General features: G+C 36.5%; 1 protein-coding gene across 3 annotated transcripts in view; it reads left to right on the top strand.

Annotated features, from left to right (window-relative positions):
• Positions 1-12,832, top strand: part of cacnb4a (calcium channel, voltage-dependent, beta 4a subunit) — a 273,005-nt gene extending 260,173 nt beyond the window's left edge. For all 3 annotated transcript variants that reach the window (XM_052011408.1, XM_052011418.1, XM_052011428.1), the window contains one exon: positions 792-12,832. In XM_052011408.1, coding sequence (XP_051867368.1) covers positions 792-1,052 — 261 coding nt within the window. In that variant the 3' untranslated portion in view covers positions 1,053-12,832. The remainder of the gene's footprint in view (positions 1-791) is intronic.
• Positions 12,833-14,350: the final 1,518 nt, after the last annotated feature.

Genomic DNA, 14,350 nt, shown 5'->3' on the forward strand with positions numbered 1-14,350 from the left:
GATCCATTTTACTTCTGTTGGCTGCCAGTTTTAACTTCCAGTTTCCTCTTGGTACAGAGATGCCAGTCAGAGGGAGGATGATTATTCACAAACACAGAAAAATCAGACTTCTCTATTAACACACTGGTGTGATTTCACCTGGGTGAGAGAGAATTCCCCATCATCTGCCACCACCCGCCCCACAACATGCTGTGCCCAATCTCAAAGGATATCAACCACAGATTGACAAAATGGAAGTAATCTTTAAAAGGCACTCATTTAATGTGTGAGATATCCATATGAGCTTTGAGCTTCTGGAGTGCAGACTTGTTCACCAACATATAATGGCAGATAAGTCCCTTTCAGCACTAGGCTGATGTGGGGAAAAAAGTGAAATATTCTGTCATCATTTTATTGCTGAGGTATCTTCTGCCCTCAAGGTTCCAGAAGGAAACCTTTAAAGTACTTGTGTCTCACACAGGAAAGGCAGGAATTCAAAAATAATAGCTTAAGCTATATTATGTTTCACGTACAGTTCTAATTCATGCCTTGCAACTTTTTCGATTATGAAGTCTATAGTTCAAAAGCAAAGTTTTGACAATGATGGAAATCTGAAATAAAAACAGAAAATGCAGCAACTACTCAGCAATCAATTTGAGACATTAACAATTTGCTTCTCCAGAGAGGCTGCCTGACCTACTGAGTATTTGCAGCATTTGCAATTTTTACCCCACATTATGTAAGTGATCTAAAATCCTTTCTATGGTACTTGCAGCAGTTCTGCTAACCAAACTCTGTCTTTTGTTACCTAGGGGCAGCGAATGAGCAACAGCAATCACTCTGGTGAACACATACCTGTTGAACGAACGCGCTTGGTCCACTCTGATGAAAACGGCCACAGTGAGAGGGCGCGGAAGAACAGGAATCGCTTGTCTTCAGGTTCCCAGCACAGCCGAGGCCAATACCCACTGATGGAGGAGGAGTATTCTGATCCCTATCAGGACACGTACAAATCACGAAGGAGTCACGGATCACCTGGGGGCCACAGCCATGATTCTCAACACAGGCTATGAAAAATGTTCTTATTCACCTACAAAAAAAAATACAAGATAGAGAAAAGATTTTTTTTTTAGAAAAAGCAAAACCCCTGCCTTGCAGCATTAAATGTGAACAGGGAAGCATTCAGGCAGTTCTTAATATTTTATTATTATTGAAACAACAACTCAAAGTGGTTTTCAAAAAGTCTTTATCCCCCTTTCAGGCTAGTTTGCTCACAATGGAGACAGTCTGGTCAAGTGTTTTCCCAAACACTTTACTGGTTTTGTAAATATGAAGAATGCATGGTAGTGTGATCCGTGATACCGTGTGTTTATTTTCACTGTGTCACTGAGCACATCTACCTCTTTATATATTTTGCCTATAAAATGACCACATATATTACATACCTTGGCGCTAAAATCAATACTTCCTCTGCTATAGTGCCAACTTAGCCCTACAGTCGGTGTGGTGGACCTTGAGTACAGGTGGGTTCCTGGCACTTAAACCTGCTCGTAAAGTTCCCAATGCAGTGACAAAGCTCCTTTAATGCATAACACTCTTCACCTGATTCCTTGTTAGCAATAAGTGGTATTGCAATACAACCCTGTACTACCATTGTTTCAACAAATTTTGCTTCAGCGTGTGATTCCAGAATTTAATGCAGCTCTCCATACATGTACAGCACACTATCTGCATGAGACAAGCGGTAACAAATCACCTATTTACAAGTAAGATATTATTTAAATTTAAGAACAATAAATTAAGCTTTTATGCATTTGCTATTTGTGTATGGTTTTTTAAAGGTATTATTTATAAAGGATGAATTCAGGCTGTACATTAACTTGCTAATGTTAATTCCTCTATTTTTCATGTTTAGAGAGTTCAGTGTTATTAGTTTCTAGATGCATTAGTGCAACAGATTTGGTAAAGTCTCTCACCAGGACAATTTGTATAGCGATATCTGTTTACTCAACCCACACGTGTTAAAGAGATCACATTTTGACTGGAAGGCCTACATTCCATGGTAGCAACCCTTCACAACGGTTTGACTTACAGAATTCAGTTCAATACAAGGTAAGGCCATTGGGAAATACTTTGCAACAGTGATTGAGCAACTGGCTGAATATATCACAGGATTCAAAATTGGCATTGTGCAGGTTTATTAACCAATCAGAATACTGACCGGTTAAGTTATTTGGAACTGAATTATTTTGCAGAATTCTGATTTTCCCTTTCTTGGCTAATCGGATGTGATCTGTATTCACATAAAACATTTTGCTATGTACAAAAAATAACATTGTTCCCTTGCAAAAAGTTCATAATTTGTCATTAGCTATATTTTTCTCCAATTTTTTTTACATCATTGTATTTGTAGTTTTCTCTCCTGGAGCCCTGAATATCTTCATGATCATTGATAGCACACAGCAACATAATAGAATTTGAGTTTTAGTGCATCTGTTGCAAGGCATGATGAGTAAGGATTTGCAATCAGCTAGGACTTGGGTTGCTTGGTGGGGGAAGAGACAGGGAGAGAGGACAAGGCACAGGGCAGGAGGAGGGAAGGGGAGAGGGGGAAAAGAAGAAAGAAAAAGGGAAGAGAACTTTAAGGGAAAATTCTTCTGTGGTGTATTCATTGGGTCTGTACTGTATCTGAGATCGAGGTACACAATCTCAATCAGCAGGTACAATATAATAATTTAAGAAGCACTTGGATAGGTACATGGAGGGGCGGGGCTTTGAGGAATATGGGCTGAACACAGGAAACTGGGACTAGCTGGGTGGGTGCTGTGGTCAGCATGGACTCGTTGAGCTGAAGGGCCTCTATCTGTCCTGTATTGCTCTCCGACTCTATGACTCTATAACCTCCCATTGTTCCAAAGCACTTTAGAGCCAATTAGGTTTTCCTCTTTTCAAAGTGCAGTCACCATTGTAATATATATCATATGGGTTGGCAATTGCACATGACAAACACTCCCCCTTCCCCAAAGAAAATTAAATAAAGTGATCAAGATAAAATTATCTGTTTAAATGATTTTGTTTGGGGGGTAAATATTGACTAGGGTACTCAGAGATCTGTTATGTTCACCTATAAGGAAAGGTGAAGGAATGTTTTGATGTAGCAGTTCTGCATCGGACTATTTGTTTAGATTTTGCACTCATGTTCTGCAATGCGTCTTGAACCCACAGCCAATTGATACATTGCGCACTGGTGGTAGGTGCATGAGGTAGGCAGAAGTGGGGTAGGGTTAAACAATTGGGCTGTAACTTGATCCATTAACTGATGATTCAAGCAGGGGAAAGACACACAAAAGCCAATAAATGATTTCAATGCATTACAAACAAACCAATAATAATGGGCACAAAATATATATGTTCTATAAAAGGCCACATAATTTCTTATATTCACCTCTAGAAGCATATATATTTATTTCAATGGGCAATTTGTACAAAATAACTGTACTCATCAAACAAATTTACTCTTTTCTTACTTAATCCAAATCTTGGCCCAGTTTAGTTATCTTACAATTATATTATCGAAGCGCAATTTACATGAATACATTTAATAATCCATTCTTCATGCTAACACTGATTTCCCAGAATGAAGTACAGATTTAGAATATGCTGAATTTAGAGGCATTTTTACTTTGATTAGGCCACATAAATATAGATCATGATATCATGTTGTGAGCTACACACTGGGGAAATCAATGACCTTCAACAATTTTACTAACTAGGCTCACTGGAATTCTGACTATGCATTAGTAAACTTCTGGTAAGGATACAAAATGCTGGCTTGTGACTTAATCCATAACTTGAATCATTTGGCAAAAGGTGGACCTACTGCAGTGGCATTTAGTAAATTGGTTGCAAATTAGGAATACAGTGACATGGAAGAAACATATTGCCATTCAGTTCAGCTAGGTGAATTTATAGTTCAGTTGCCTATTTGGGTTGTTGACTGACATTTCCTATTTTTAGTACCAAGCTTATAGCTCAGTCATTTTTGTTGATTGTGTTTTTCTATACCTTGTTTTTTTTAAATATTCACTGAATCTAAATGGAAAATTTATCAAATAAACAAATAACTCTTACACGTCAAGAGATCAGTCCACATTACATTTAGCCTGTGGTTTCCTGAGCTTCACACTCCATGGCTTTTTATCCCAAGCTCCACACAATACAGCTCAGTACCAAATGATACTATTTCAAACTTTAAAAATTTGTCTCACATTCTCATTTAATCTTTTTTTGTCCAATGAAAGCTTTCTTAGTATCTCATGCTTCAGTACTGAAATGCAATGGTATCTTTTCCAAAATATGATGGTCAAAACTGGACATGATATTTCCTATGGTCTCAGCAGCATTGCATAGAATATTGGTATTCAAATCAGATACATAATAAGTAAGTCTGTTGACACAAAATTTATTAGCTATGGCAGGCATAATATAATGTACTGCATTTTCATAACGTGGTCAATTGTGATACTTTAACAAAATGTCCTTCAGTATTAAATTATATTAGAGATTCATCTATTGTTGCTCGATGCTATGGAAAAGAATTTGTGTGCAGATTACTCAAACTATTGAAGCTGAACTCAGAGAGTGCAGGCAACTGATGGGGCTACCATATTGTTGTCTTAAAGCTCTGAACTGTGATCAGTAGTGCCATTTTCTGCAGCTGAGGATGAGATTACAAACTTTTGAATGTATTTTGTGACATCTAGAATAACTCATACAATAGTTTCATTTAAATAATGCCTTCATGTAGAAAGGCATAAAAAGGCACTTCACACAGGTGTAAGGCAAACCAGGAAATGGGCTGGAAGCGATGACTGAAAAGTAAAGCTAAAGGTGGATTTTAAGTAGTCTTTGAGAGAGATTGGGGTTTGATTACAGGTGAGGAGTTGTATAATTAAACAAGTAAGTAAATAAATAAGGCTTTGCCAAGGCAAAATTCACAGCCCTTAGGATAAGAAGTTTGATATTTCCACAGCAATTAAAAGACAACATATCAATTAGATATCTATGCTGAAGCTTGGCAACCATTTAGTCTGCAATAACAGAGAGAAATGATCACAAAAAAAAACAATGTTTAGGAACATAGGAAGAAGAAAAGGTAATTCAGCCTGTAACTGTACTCCAATGCCATTTACCTGCCTTGACTGATGTTGCTTAATATTCTGACAAAAAAATACATTAATCCTAACCTAGCATTCATATCTCTTTGTGGTGGGAGTCAGGAACAAAGAGTTTCAAGTTTTAATGCCATTTGTATGAAGAAAATTATTGTAGATTTCTTTCTTAACAGCATAGGTCATGATCTTAAGATTATACCTCCCTGTTCTGTACATTCCTCCACCAGAGGAAATAATATTCCTGCGTCTATGCTATCTAATTTCTGATGCAGAGTTTCAGCCCAAAACGTTGACAATTCCTTTCCCCCCACAGATGCTGCTTGACCCACTGAGTTCCTCCAGCAGATTGTTTGTTGCTCTAGATTCCAGCATCTGTGGTCTCTTATCTAATTTCCTTATTGCTTTAAACACCCTAATTATGTCATTCCTCTACCCTCTAAATTCAAAGAAATACAAGACAAATTTTATGTGATCTATCTTTATAATTTAATCCCTTAAGTCCCAGTAACATTCTACCAACCTTTCCTGGGCCAATATATTTTTGCTAAGGTTTGCTGCCAAAATAATTGAATACAGGTGTGATCAAGCCTTTAAATATTTTTTCAACACTCTTCAAATGAACGTCTACATTCTAGTTATCTTATTGATTGCTTTTGCACTTGTAGCAATTTATTACGTGGACACAAATTCCATTGTTCCTTCAGCCTATACCTTCTAATTTAATTGTCAGATGCAAAGCCGTGTATACAGCTCCCTGTTCCTTTATTCACATCACCTGTATGGATCCCAAATGATTCTTGCATATCATACTATGCCCAAAAATATCTGATCCTTCATGCCTACTTTGATTTCTATCTCCCAAGGAACTTCCTACTTATGTCACAAGCATACTTCCAATTTCACATCTTTACATAGTGGATAAACATCTCTTATCAGATCTTGTGCTTCTGAAATCCAAGTAGTCAACATCGTCAATACAATTTAGCAATATCTGCCAACATTTCAACTTAGTTATTCAGACTAGACAGTGATCAAAGATTCTCTTTGATTAGCTCAGACCTGCTCAAGTTCTTAGTCTCACAATAGTATCCAACTCCACTGGATCTGAAACTGACAGATCTGTAGGTACCTGGTTCCACTCTCCTATTTTCAAAAGAATGTTATGAATTATTTTTGAAAGAAAAGGCAGCATTTCAGAACCTAGAGGATTCTGCAAAGTGATGTTTAATATACCTGCAGTTTCTCTCTTCAACTTGGTGTTAGTTTCTGTTGGATTCTGACCTCTTTCCCTATTTTTATTAAGAACACAAGAAGATAGGAGCAGGAGTAGGCCACTGGACCCCTCAAGCCTGCCCTGCAATGATTTGGCCTCAACCACCACCCTCTGGGGCAGAGAATACCAGAGATTCACTATTCTCTGAGAGAAGAAATTTCTTCATACCTCAGTTGTAAATGGCTGGCCCCTTATTTTGCAACTACATCCCCTTGTTTGTGACTTCCCCCATCTGTGAAAACATCTGGACATACAACCTGGTCAGCCCCTTTGTATCTTATATGTTTAAATAAAGTCACACTTTATTCTTCTAAACTCTAAGGCATACAAATCCAAACTGTCCAGCCTCTCTTGAAAGGACAACCCTCTTATCCCAGGAATTAGCCTGGTGAATCTTCTTTGGACTATCTTTAATGTTGCAGTAGACTTTTCTAGCTAACGGAACCACATCCATGCACAGTATTCTGGGTGTGGGCATACCAATACCTTGTACAACTGCAACAAAATCCCCATATTCTTAAACTCTAACCCCTTTGCAATAAAGACCAAGATACCATGTTCCTTCTTAACTCCTTGTTGGACCTGCCTGCTAAATTTTTGTGATTCAAGCACTAGAACACCAAGCTTTTTGCAGTCTCATTACATTTGAATAATAATCCACCTTTTGATTCCTTTTACCAAAGTGCTTCACCTCACACTTCCCCACATTAAACTCCATTGTCACCCAATCACTCAATTAATCTATGTCCTGTTGCAGAATCACAATGTCCTCCTCACAACATGCCCTTCGACCTACTTTTTTGTATCATTGACAAACTTGCAAATTTTACATTTAATTCTCTCTGCCACATCATTAAAGTGAATAGTAAACAACTGAGGGCCAAGAACTGATCCCTGGGGTACTCCTCTAGTTAAATCCCTCCAACTTGAAAAGGACCCATTTATTCCAACTTTCTGTTTTCTATGTGACAGCCAGTTTTCAATCCATGCTAACACACTTCCTCCAATACCTCAGACTCCAAATACAAATTCTTTTATTTCCTTACTATGCTTTACAGTCTTACTGGATCTAATTTTAATAGGTCCACATTCTCTTTAATACTAATATTAAATAAATTTATTAACAGTTTTGCTTTATATTTCTTTTTTGCATGTGACTCCATTTGTTGTTTTGGCAGATTTTCCACTCTGCTAGATTTTTATTTTTCCTTGCATTTGTTTTTTAGTTAAGTATGATATGGTTGAAATCCACCATCTGATATACTAAATGTGGAATGTAGTAACAGTGTGTGTTGAATTTCACCTTTGACATTTATTTACTTTAAAGACAATGGAATTAATTTTCAGAAATGTTTAGCATGCATAGATTAATATATTACATGTAAAGTGTAAAGAAAAAAAGTTTTGCTTTGGTCTCTTGCCTTATTTGCTGACTATAGTTTCGTAACCGGTTTTGTATCATACCAGATGCTTCACATCCACTCAGAAGCTATAAGCATAGCTGGCCAGGAACACCCTTTTGAGGTATATCGGTAATTATTTGTTGATTATTGATTAGGGAACTTTACTCTGTGTGTGGTTTAAGACAATTAAGGTGCAAGTAATCTGAATTGATTGTTATTGTTAATTGCAAAGTGAATCTTTGTTCACTGAGAACTGGGTTTAAATTATACCTGGAAGCTTGATCTGGACTTTTATAACTTCTTTACTTTGAGCAACTAATTAATGCAAACATTGTTTTTTGATAGACAAGTTGGCCTCTCTATTCCTCTCAGAGGTTTTTATTTAGCTTGTTTTGGAAATGTTATTTTTTTCTAATTACAAAGTAATTTTAAAGGATTGGATTTGGAGTTAGGTGAGGTGTAAAAATATTATGATTTTTTTTATGTTCTGTTAAATGCTGGCGTATCTATTTCTAGACTTGTCTGTTCCAATATACTCTGGGGAGGTCACCCTCATTCTGCCCTCAGTAAAAGGGGCTCAACCAGAATTCTGTTGCATACTTGATGAGTTGCATTAGGTCCTATCACCTACCTAATTCCTGAGTTACATTAGTTCCTGGTTAAGCAATGCCTCAAAAGTTCAAGTTTGTTTTCAAGCTCTTCCTTGACTTTGCTTTCCCACACCTCTGTAATCGCCTCCAGCTCTTCAGCCCTTTGAGATATCAGAGCAAATCTTTCAAATGTTCTCCCATTAACGGGTGTGCCTTCAGTTGCTGTGGACCCTAGCTCAGAAACTCCCTTCCCCTCAAACTTCTCCACATCTCTACCTCCCTTTCTCCTTTAAGGCACTCCTTAAAACCTACCTCTTTGACCATACTCTTGGTCATCTATCCTTATTTTTATTCATGTGGCTCAGTGAAGCATCTTGAATGTTTCACTGTGCTAAAGGCACTTATGTAAATGTGAGTTGTTGTTATTTTTGTTATTCTGCTTGTTAAATATTGGTGTATATATTGACTGTGAAATACTGGTGTATATATTGCCTGATAAATCCTAGTATGTATACTGTCCATTATATGCTGATATACAGGGCACTGAATTAAAAAAAGAGAAATGCCAGTTTTGAAGCCTTGATAATGATGGGTTATATTTCTCTGTGTGCTAATTTTAGTGAAAAGGTAAAAGTGAGTATTAAACACTGATCATTACTCTCTATTCACACCTACTTATGCACTAATGGTAGCTAAGTGGAGAAAAGATACATCTATAAGTCTTCCTTTTTCATGCCAACCGATTGGAGCTCACTTTGGAAAAAAATACTTTGCACCTTAATATAGTCTTTTCTTTAAAATGTGAACACTGCTGATATGTTGTATTCTTTGCAAGTGACTGTTTTAATAATGGCTAGTTAAATGCGACACTGCTATTAAAACAAAATTGCTGCATGACCTGGCATGTCAAACATTGAGAAGAAACACATCACAAGATTTCTTGTAAGTTTGTAAAATTGTTTAACTATTTGAGGTAACCTTTACTGTTACTGATCAGTCATAGATTGAAGTCAAACTGGATTTCTGTATTAGTAGGGTTACAGCAACATGCCTTTAAGTGTTTTTTTTTAACATTGAACAGATTGAATAGTAATCATTAAACTTTGAGACTGCATGACATGCATGTACATGTTTATCAATCAAAATAAAGCAATCTGTCATTATTCTAATTACACAAAAAATCTAAATATTTAGTCCTTAAGTACATTGAGCTAGAAACTGGTGCTTGTTGTACCTGTTTTCTGGAAGGAAACCGGGAGGAAGAGGAGGAGCAAAATGTACCAATTTCATTGGGTCTGTCCTGTCCCCAAACCATGCCTAAAGTATGCCCAACTCTTTAGAGTTTAAGGTGATTTTTACAAAGGTTGCAGGTGGCCACCTAAAAAGGGACATTTGACTCTGCATATGTTAATGAGGGATATAATGCTGATTTTAGCATCCCTCCATCATATTGGGCTGCCTAGTTATCCTATTGAGGATGCAAAAGGTGTTGTCAACTCACCCAAATTAATATATTGGGCCACAACTGAGATTTTCCTGATTTATTCTTTCTAATGGACATCTAATGCTAAATTTAGTAGATTTCTGTTGGTACAACATCAGCCAGTTGCTGTGGGGTAAAGAGTTGCCAAAATTTGTCAATGGTGGACTTTGTTCTGCCAATTATTAATTTCTTCTAAGCATTCAGACAATGTCCTAGGTCCAATTTCCATTACAAAGCTATGCTTCTGAAGACATTCTGCAACACAGACAGTGTGTATATGCCTCTATTAGCATATACAGAATTTGGCCATTGTGCTTCTGAAGGCAAACTATGCTACCTTCATTAAATAAAATATTCTGCCTATGGTAGGCTTGGAAGTTTGCAGGTATGTACAGATCAAGTTATTGATCTATCCATACATGCCAGAAATTTAATTGTGACTATAGTGGCCAGTAGGACAAGTTCATAACTAGATTTGCAATTTTTTCAAGCATAACTTTGGAGCAATTGCAATTTTGCAAGATCACATTTATGATCTTTGAAGATGAGCACAATGTTCTACTGTTATTGAATCTACCCTCTAGAACAACTCAGAGGTAACTCAGCACTTTGAGAGCAGGGTCATATTCTGAAACACTTCCATTAGAGATGATCCCACACTATAAATGGCCATTGTGGATTTATTGTGGGTAAGGAGATATAATATTACCATTCTAGACCTCCCTTGGAGATAGTGAATGACAAGTATGCATGGATGAGCTCTGTATTTCAGTTAAAATGCATATCAAAAGATCTAGGGCATTATATAATGCCAAAAGCAATGTGAATGTTGGCTTGCAATGGATGGGTACCAAAATATAATCAATCCTAACAATGTGGAATTACTGAAATATAGAATTAGATAATTATAATACATGGTACAGAATGAACCATTTCCTACAGAACAAAAACAAAGTTACAAGTTATTTGTACATTTAAGTCTTGTGCTATGGAATGTTACAGTAGTACTTCTCTGCAATGTGTACTTCATGTATGTATTAGTATAGGTGCAGGTTGAAGTTGTGCAGGTTGAAGTTGTGCACCTGAACTAGAACAGTAATGGATACCTTCGATCAACTGTTATGAAAGCTGTAATGTTCCCCAAATTGGGCATTTCTGCATTTCGAATATTGGCTCCAATTTTAACATAAAGCACTCTGCAGGATTTCAACATCTGGGTGAGCTACCCAATTTACAACTCTTTTTTATTTCTGGCTTCATGAACATTAAATTAAAGCGCATGTACTGTATATTAGGTATCCAACCGGAATTTGCCCAGTTTTAGCAAGCATGTTGAGTTAAAATCTGTGTAGAATGGAAGGGTGGTGGGATTATCTCTGCCTCTTATCCTGAGGAAGCATTCTTAAAAATGGGTGGAATTCGTGTCATACACTTCCCTAGTGAAATTTATACATGTATAAACTTACAAACAATGGAACTAATTTTAGGAATTAATTGAATTTTTGCAATCAATTGATTGCATTTATTTTCTAAAATAGTTATTGCAGAAATCCACCATCTGTTTGCTGTGCTAAGTAAAATTCTGCATAACAGTTTTGTTCATTCTGAATTTTTGCTGATAACTAGATCAGAGGTAAAAGTATACTGCCGCTCTAATTGTAATAAATGCAAATCTTAAAAGCAACGCAAAAAGTATTAACACACATAGATATATATTGATCTGTAGTTAAATATAAAAAATTTTGCAGTAAAAATTAACATTGTCAGTAGCTCGTCTTCCATTTCTAGTTTTCAAGACAAAATAAAATTTATAGCAAAACTACAGTTCCCCATTTTATAGCTGTCTCATAAAATTGTGTTGAACCTTTTGAATAATTAAAGTCTATTAGAAAACAATGTGAAATAGTACTTTAATTAAAAATTTCACCTTTTAGAAATTGGGACCATCGACTTAAAGTGCTATATAAGAGATATTTTTTGTAGTAGAAATAAAACTTTACAATTCAATTATAACAGTAGCACTTTACTAATCTTTAGTACTTTCATTAGTTAGTTGAAGAAACGATCCAATGCTGTACTACATTTAGAATACCTCAGTGTGATAAGGGTCAAAGCTAGTCATATAAAGATTATTATCGTAAAATGATTTAGAAATAGATACACTTTTTTAAATTAAATATAATTTCAGTAGTATTTTTGAATAATGTTTTCAGGTACGTGGAATTGAATTTGCTAAGACTTGGATTGGAAGATGGGCTACACGCAGTTCTTATGTATTACTGTTACAGATATTTTGTCAAATGCCTTGCCTGTTGAAATTTTTTTAAAGATTTACCAAGTAAGGCTATTCCTGCCAAACTGTTATAGGGAGGACTTAGCTCCACAATGAGAAGACAACGTTAACAACAAACCTTCCTTCAACTTCTCATTCATCAGGGCTACTGGACACCCTGAGGACTTAATAGCATGTTAAAACTACATGACCTTTTTTGCACATTTCTAAAACGAGTTTACAAAAAAAGTTGAAAAAGCTTGTAAATAAATAGTTGCTGCTTTAATTGGTATGGAAATTATTATTAAGAAATATATTTAACATACTGTACAACAGAGTCACCCTGTGCAGGGTTCTATGAAAGGTATCCTTCTGTGTAAGGTCTATAGCATTGTTTCTTACAGCACACAGTTTATAGTATTTTCAGTATTCTGAAGAGCATGTTGGGTTAACTTCCATTTCCTATGCAAATGTGCACAGTGTTGCATGTTGTGCTGATTATTCCCTCAGCTTCTCAGTGGCATTTCGTTTTGGAGATTTCAGAAATTAATTGCTTCGCTATTTTTCGTGCACAGAGAACTGGAAAATGAAATGTAAATGGCATGCATGGAATTATCACTATTTCTGAAAATATGGTTTCTGGAAATTAGATGTTAAAATCAGCTGCATTTTCAAAATAGATTAGATTTTTTCTAAAGTAATAATAAAAATGTTTCTTCAAACTGGTGGTTTTATGTTTGATTCTTTTCCAAGTTCATTCACCTGTAGTTTAAAATCAGAGAACAGTTACAACACTGAAAGAGGCCATTTGGCCCATTGTGTTGTGCTGCATCTCAAATGTTTCCCTGTCATATATTTATTCAATTCTCTCTTGAAGACCATGTGGACCAACCTCCACCACATCTGCAGGCAGTGCACTTCAGATTCCAACCAAATGGTATATTAAAAATATTTTTCCTCAATATTCTTCCCTTTTATACCTGTAACTCCTGATCATTTTGTATACTTTTATCAGATCTCCCCTTGGCCTTCTCTTTAATGACAATCGTCACAGCCTCTTTAATCTATACCTGTAACTCTAGGCCCTCATCCTAGAAATCTTTCTTGTGAATCTTTTCTGGATGCTCTCTAATGCCTTTCATCTTTCTTATAATGTGATCAGACGAAGCTAGACCAGTGTTTTATGAATTGCTTGCTTTTATATTCTGTGCCTTTATTGATAATCCCCAGAATTATGCATCACTTAGCAGTGTCCTGAATATCGAAGTGTCCATTCCCTTTTTTGTCCTTAATATGCCTCACTCCTCCAAGTGCTACCCTTTTGTTATTTACGAGCCTGCAGAACTCTTTTGGATTCTCATTTATGTTGAGAGCTGATATATTCTCATTCACTCTTAGTCTTCATTTCCTCTCTCTCTCTTCTGTAATCAGCTTGGTTCTAGCTGGTATTTACAACCTGACCCTTGTATTAAGTAGCCATTTTGTTTTGCTCTCTCTTCCTCTGTATCTCTATCATCATCCAGGGAGCTCTGGATTTATTTGTTCTTCCAGTGCTCCTTGTGGGAATATGCCTTAACTGTACCGGAACTATCCTTTTCTTGAAGCTAGCCTATTGATCTGCTACAGTGTTGTCTGTCAAGTTTTGTTTCCAGTTAACCTCAGGTAGAGGCTCTCTCACTCAATTGAAATTGGCCTTCATCCAAATGATTTTGACTTTAAATGTATCCTCCTTCTCTTCCATAGTGAACCTAAATCTTCCTAAATCTTATAATGTTGTCATTACTTTCTCCTAAATGTTCCCCTAAAAAAAGGGCAGCACAGTGGAGTAGCTCATGGAGGTGCTGCCTCACTGCTTCAGTGACCTGGGCTCAGTCCTGACCTCTGTTACTATTTGTGTGGAGCTTGTACATTCTTACTGTGATCATATGGGTATCCTCCGGGTGTCCTGGTTTCCTCCCATATCCCAGAGATGTATGGATTGGTAGGTTAATTGACCACTGTAAATTGCTCCTAGTGTGTAGGTGAGTGGTAGAATCTGGAAGAGCTAATGGGAACATGGTGAGAATAAAAGTAAGTATGGAATTTGCACAAATGGGTGCTTGATCATCAGTGTGGACTTGATGGGCCGAAGGGCCTGTTTCTCTACAGTATGACTTTACGACACAATGTAGTGCAC

The sequence above is a fragment of the Pristis pectinata genome, chromosome 1 (genome assembly GCF_009764475.1).
Source record: "Pristis pectinata isolate sPriPec2 chromosome 1, sPriPec2.1.pri, whole genome shotgun sequence".
NCBI classification, from domain to species: domain Eukaryota; kingdom Metazoa; phylum Chordata; class Chondrichthyes; order Rhinopristiformes; family Pristidae; genus Pristis; species Pristis pectinata.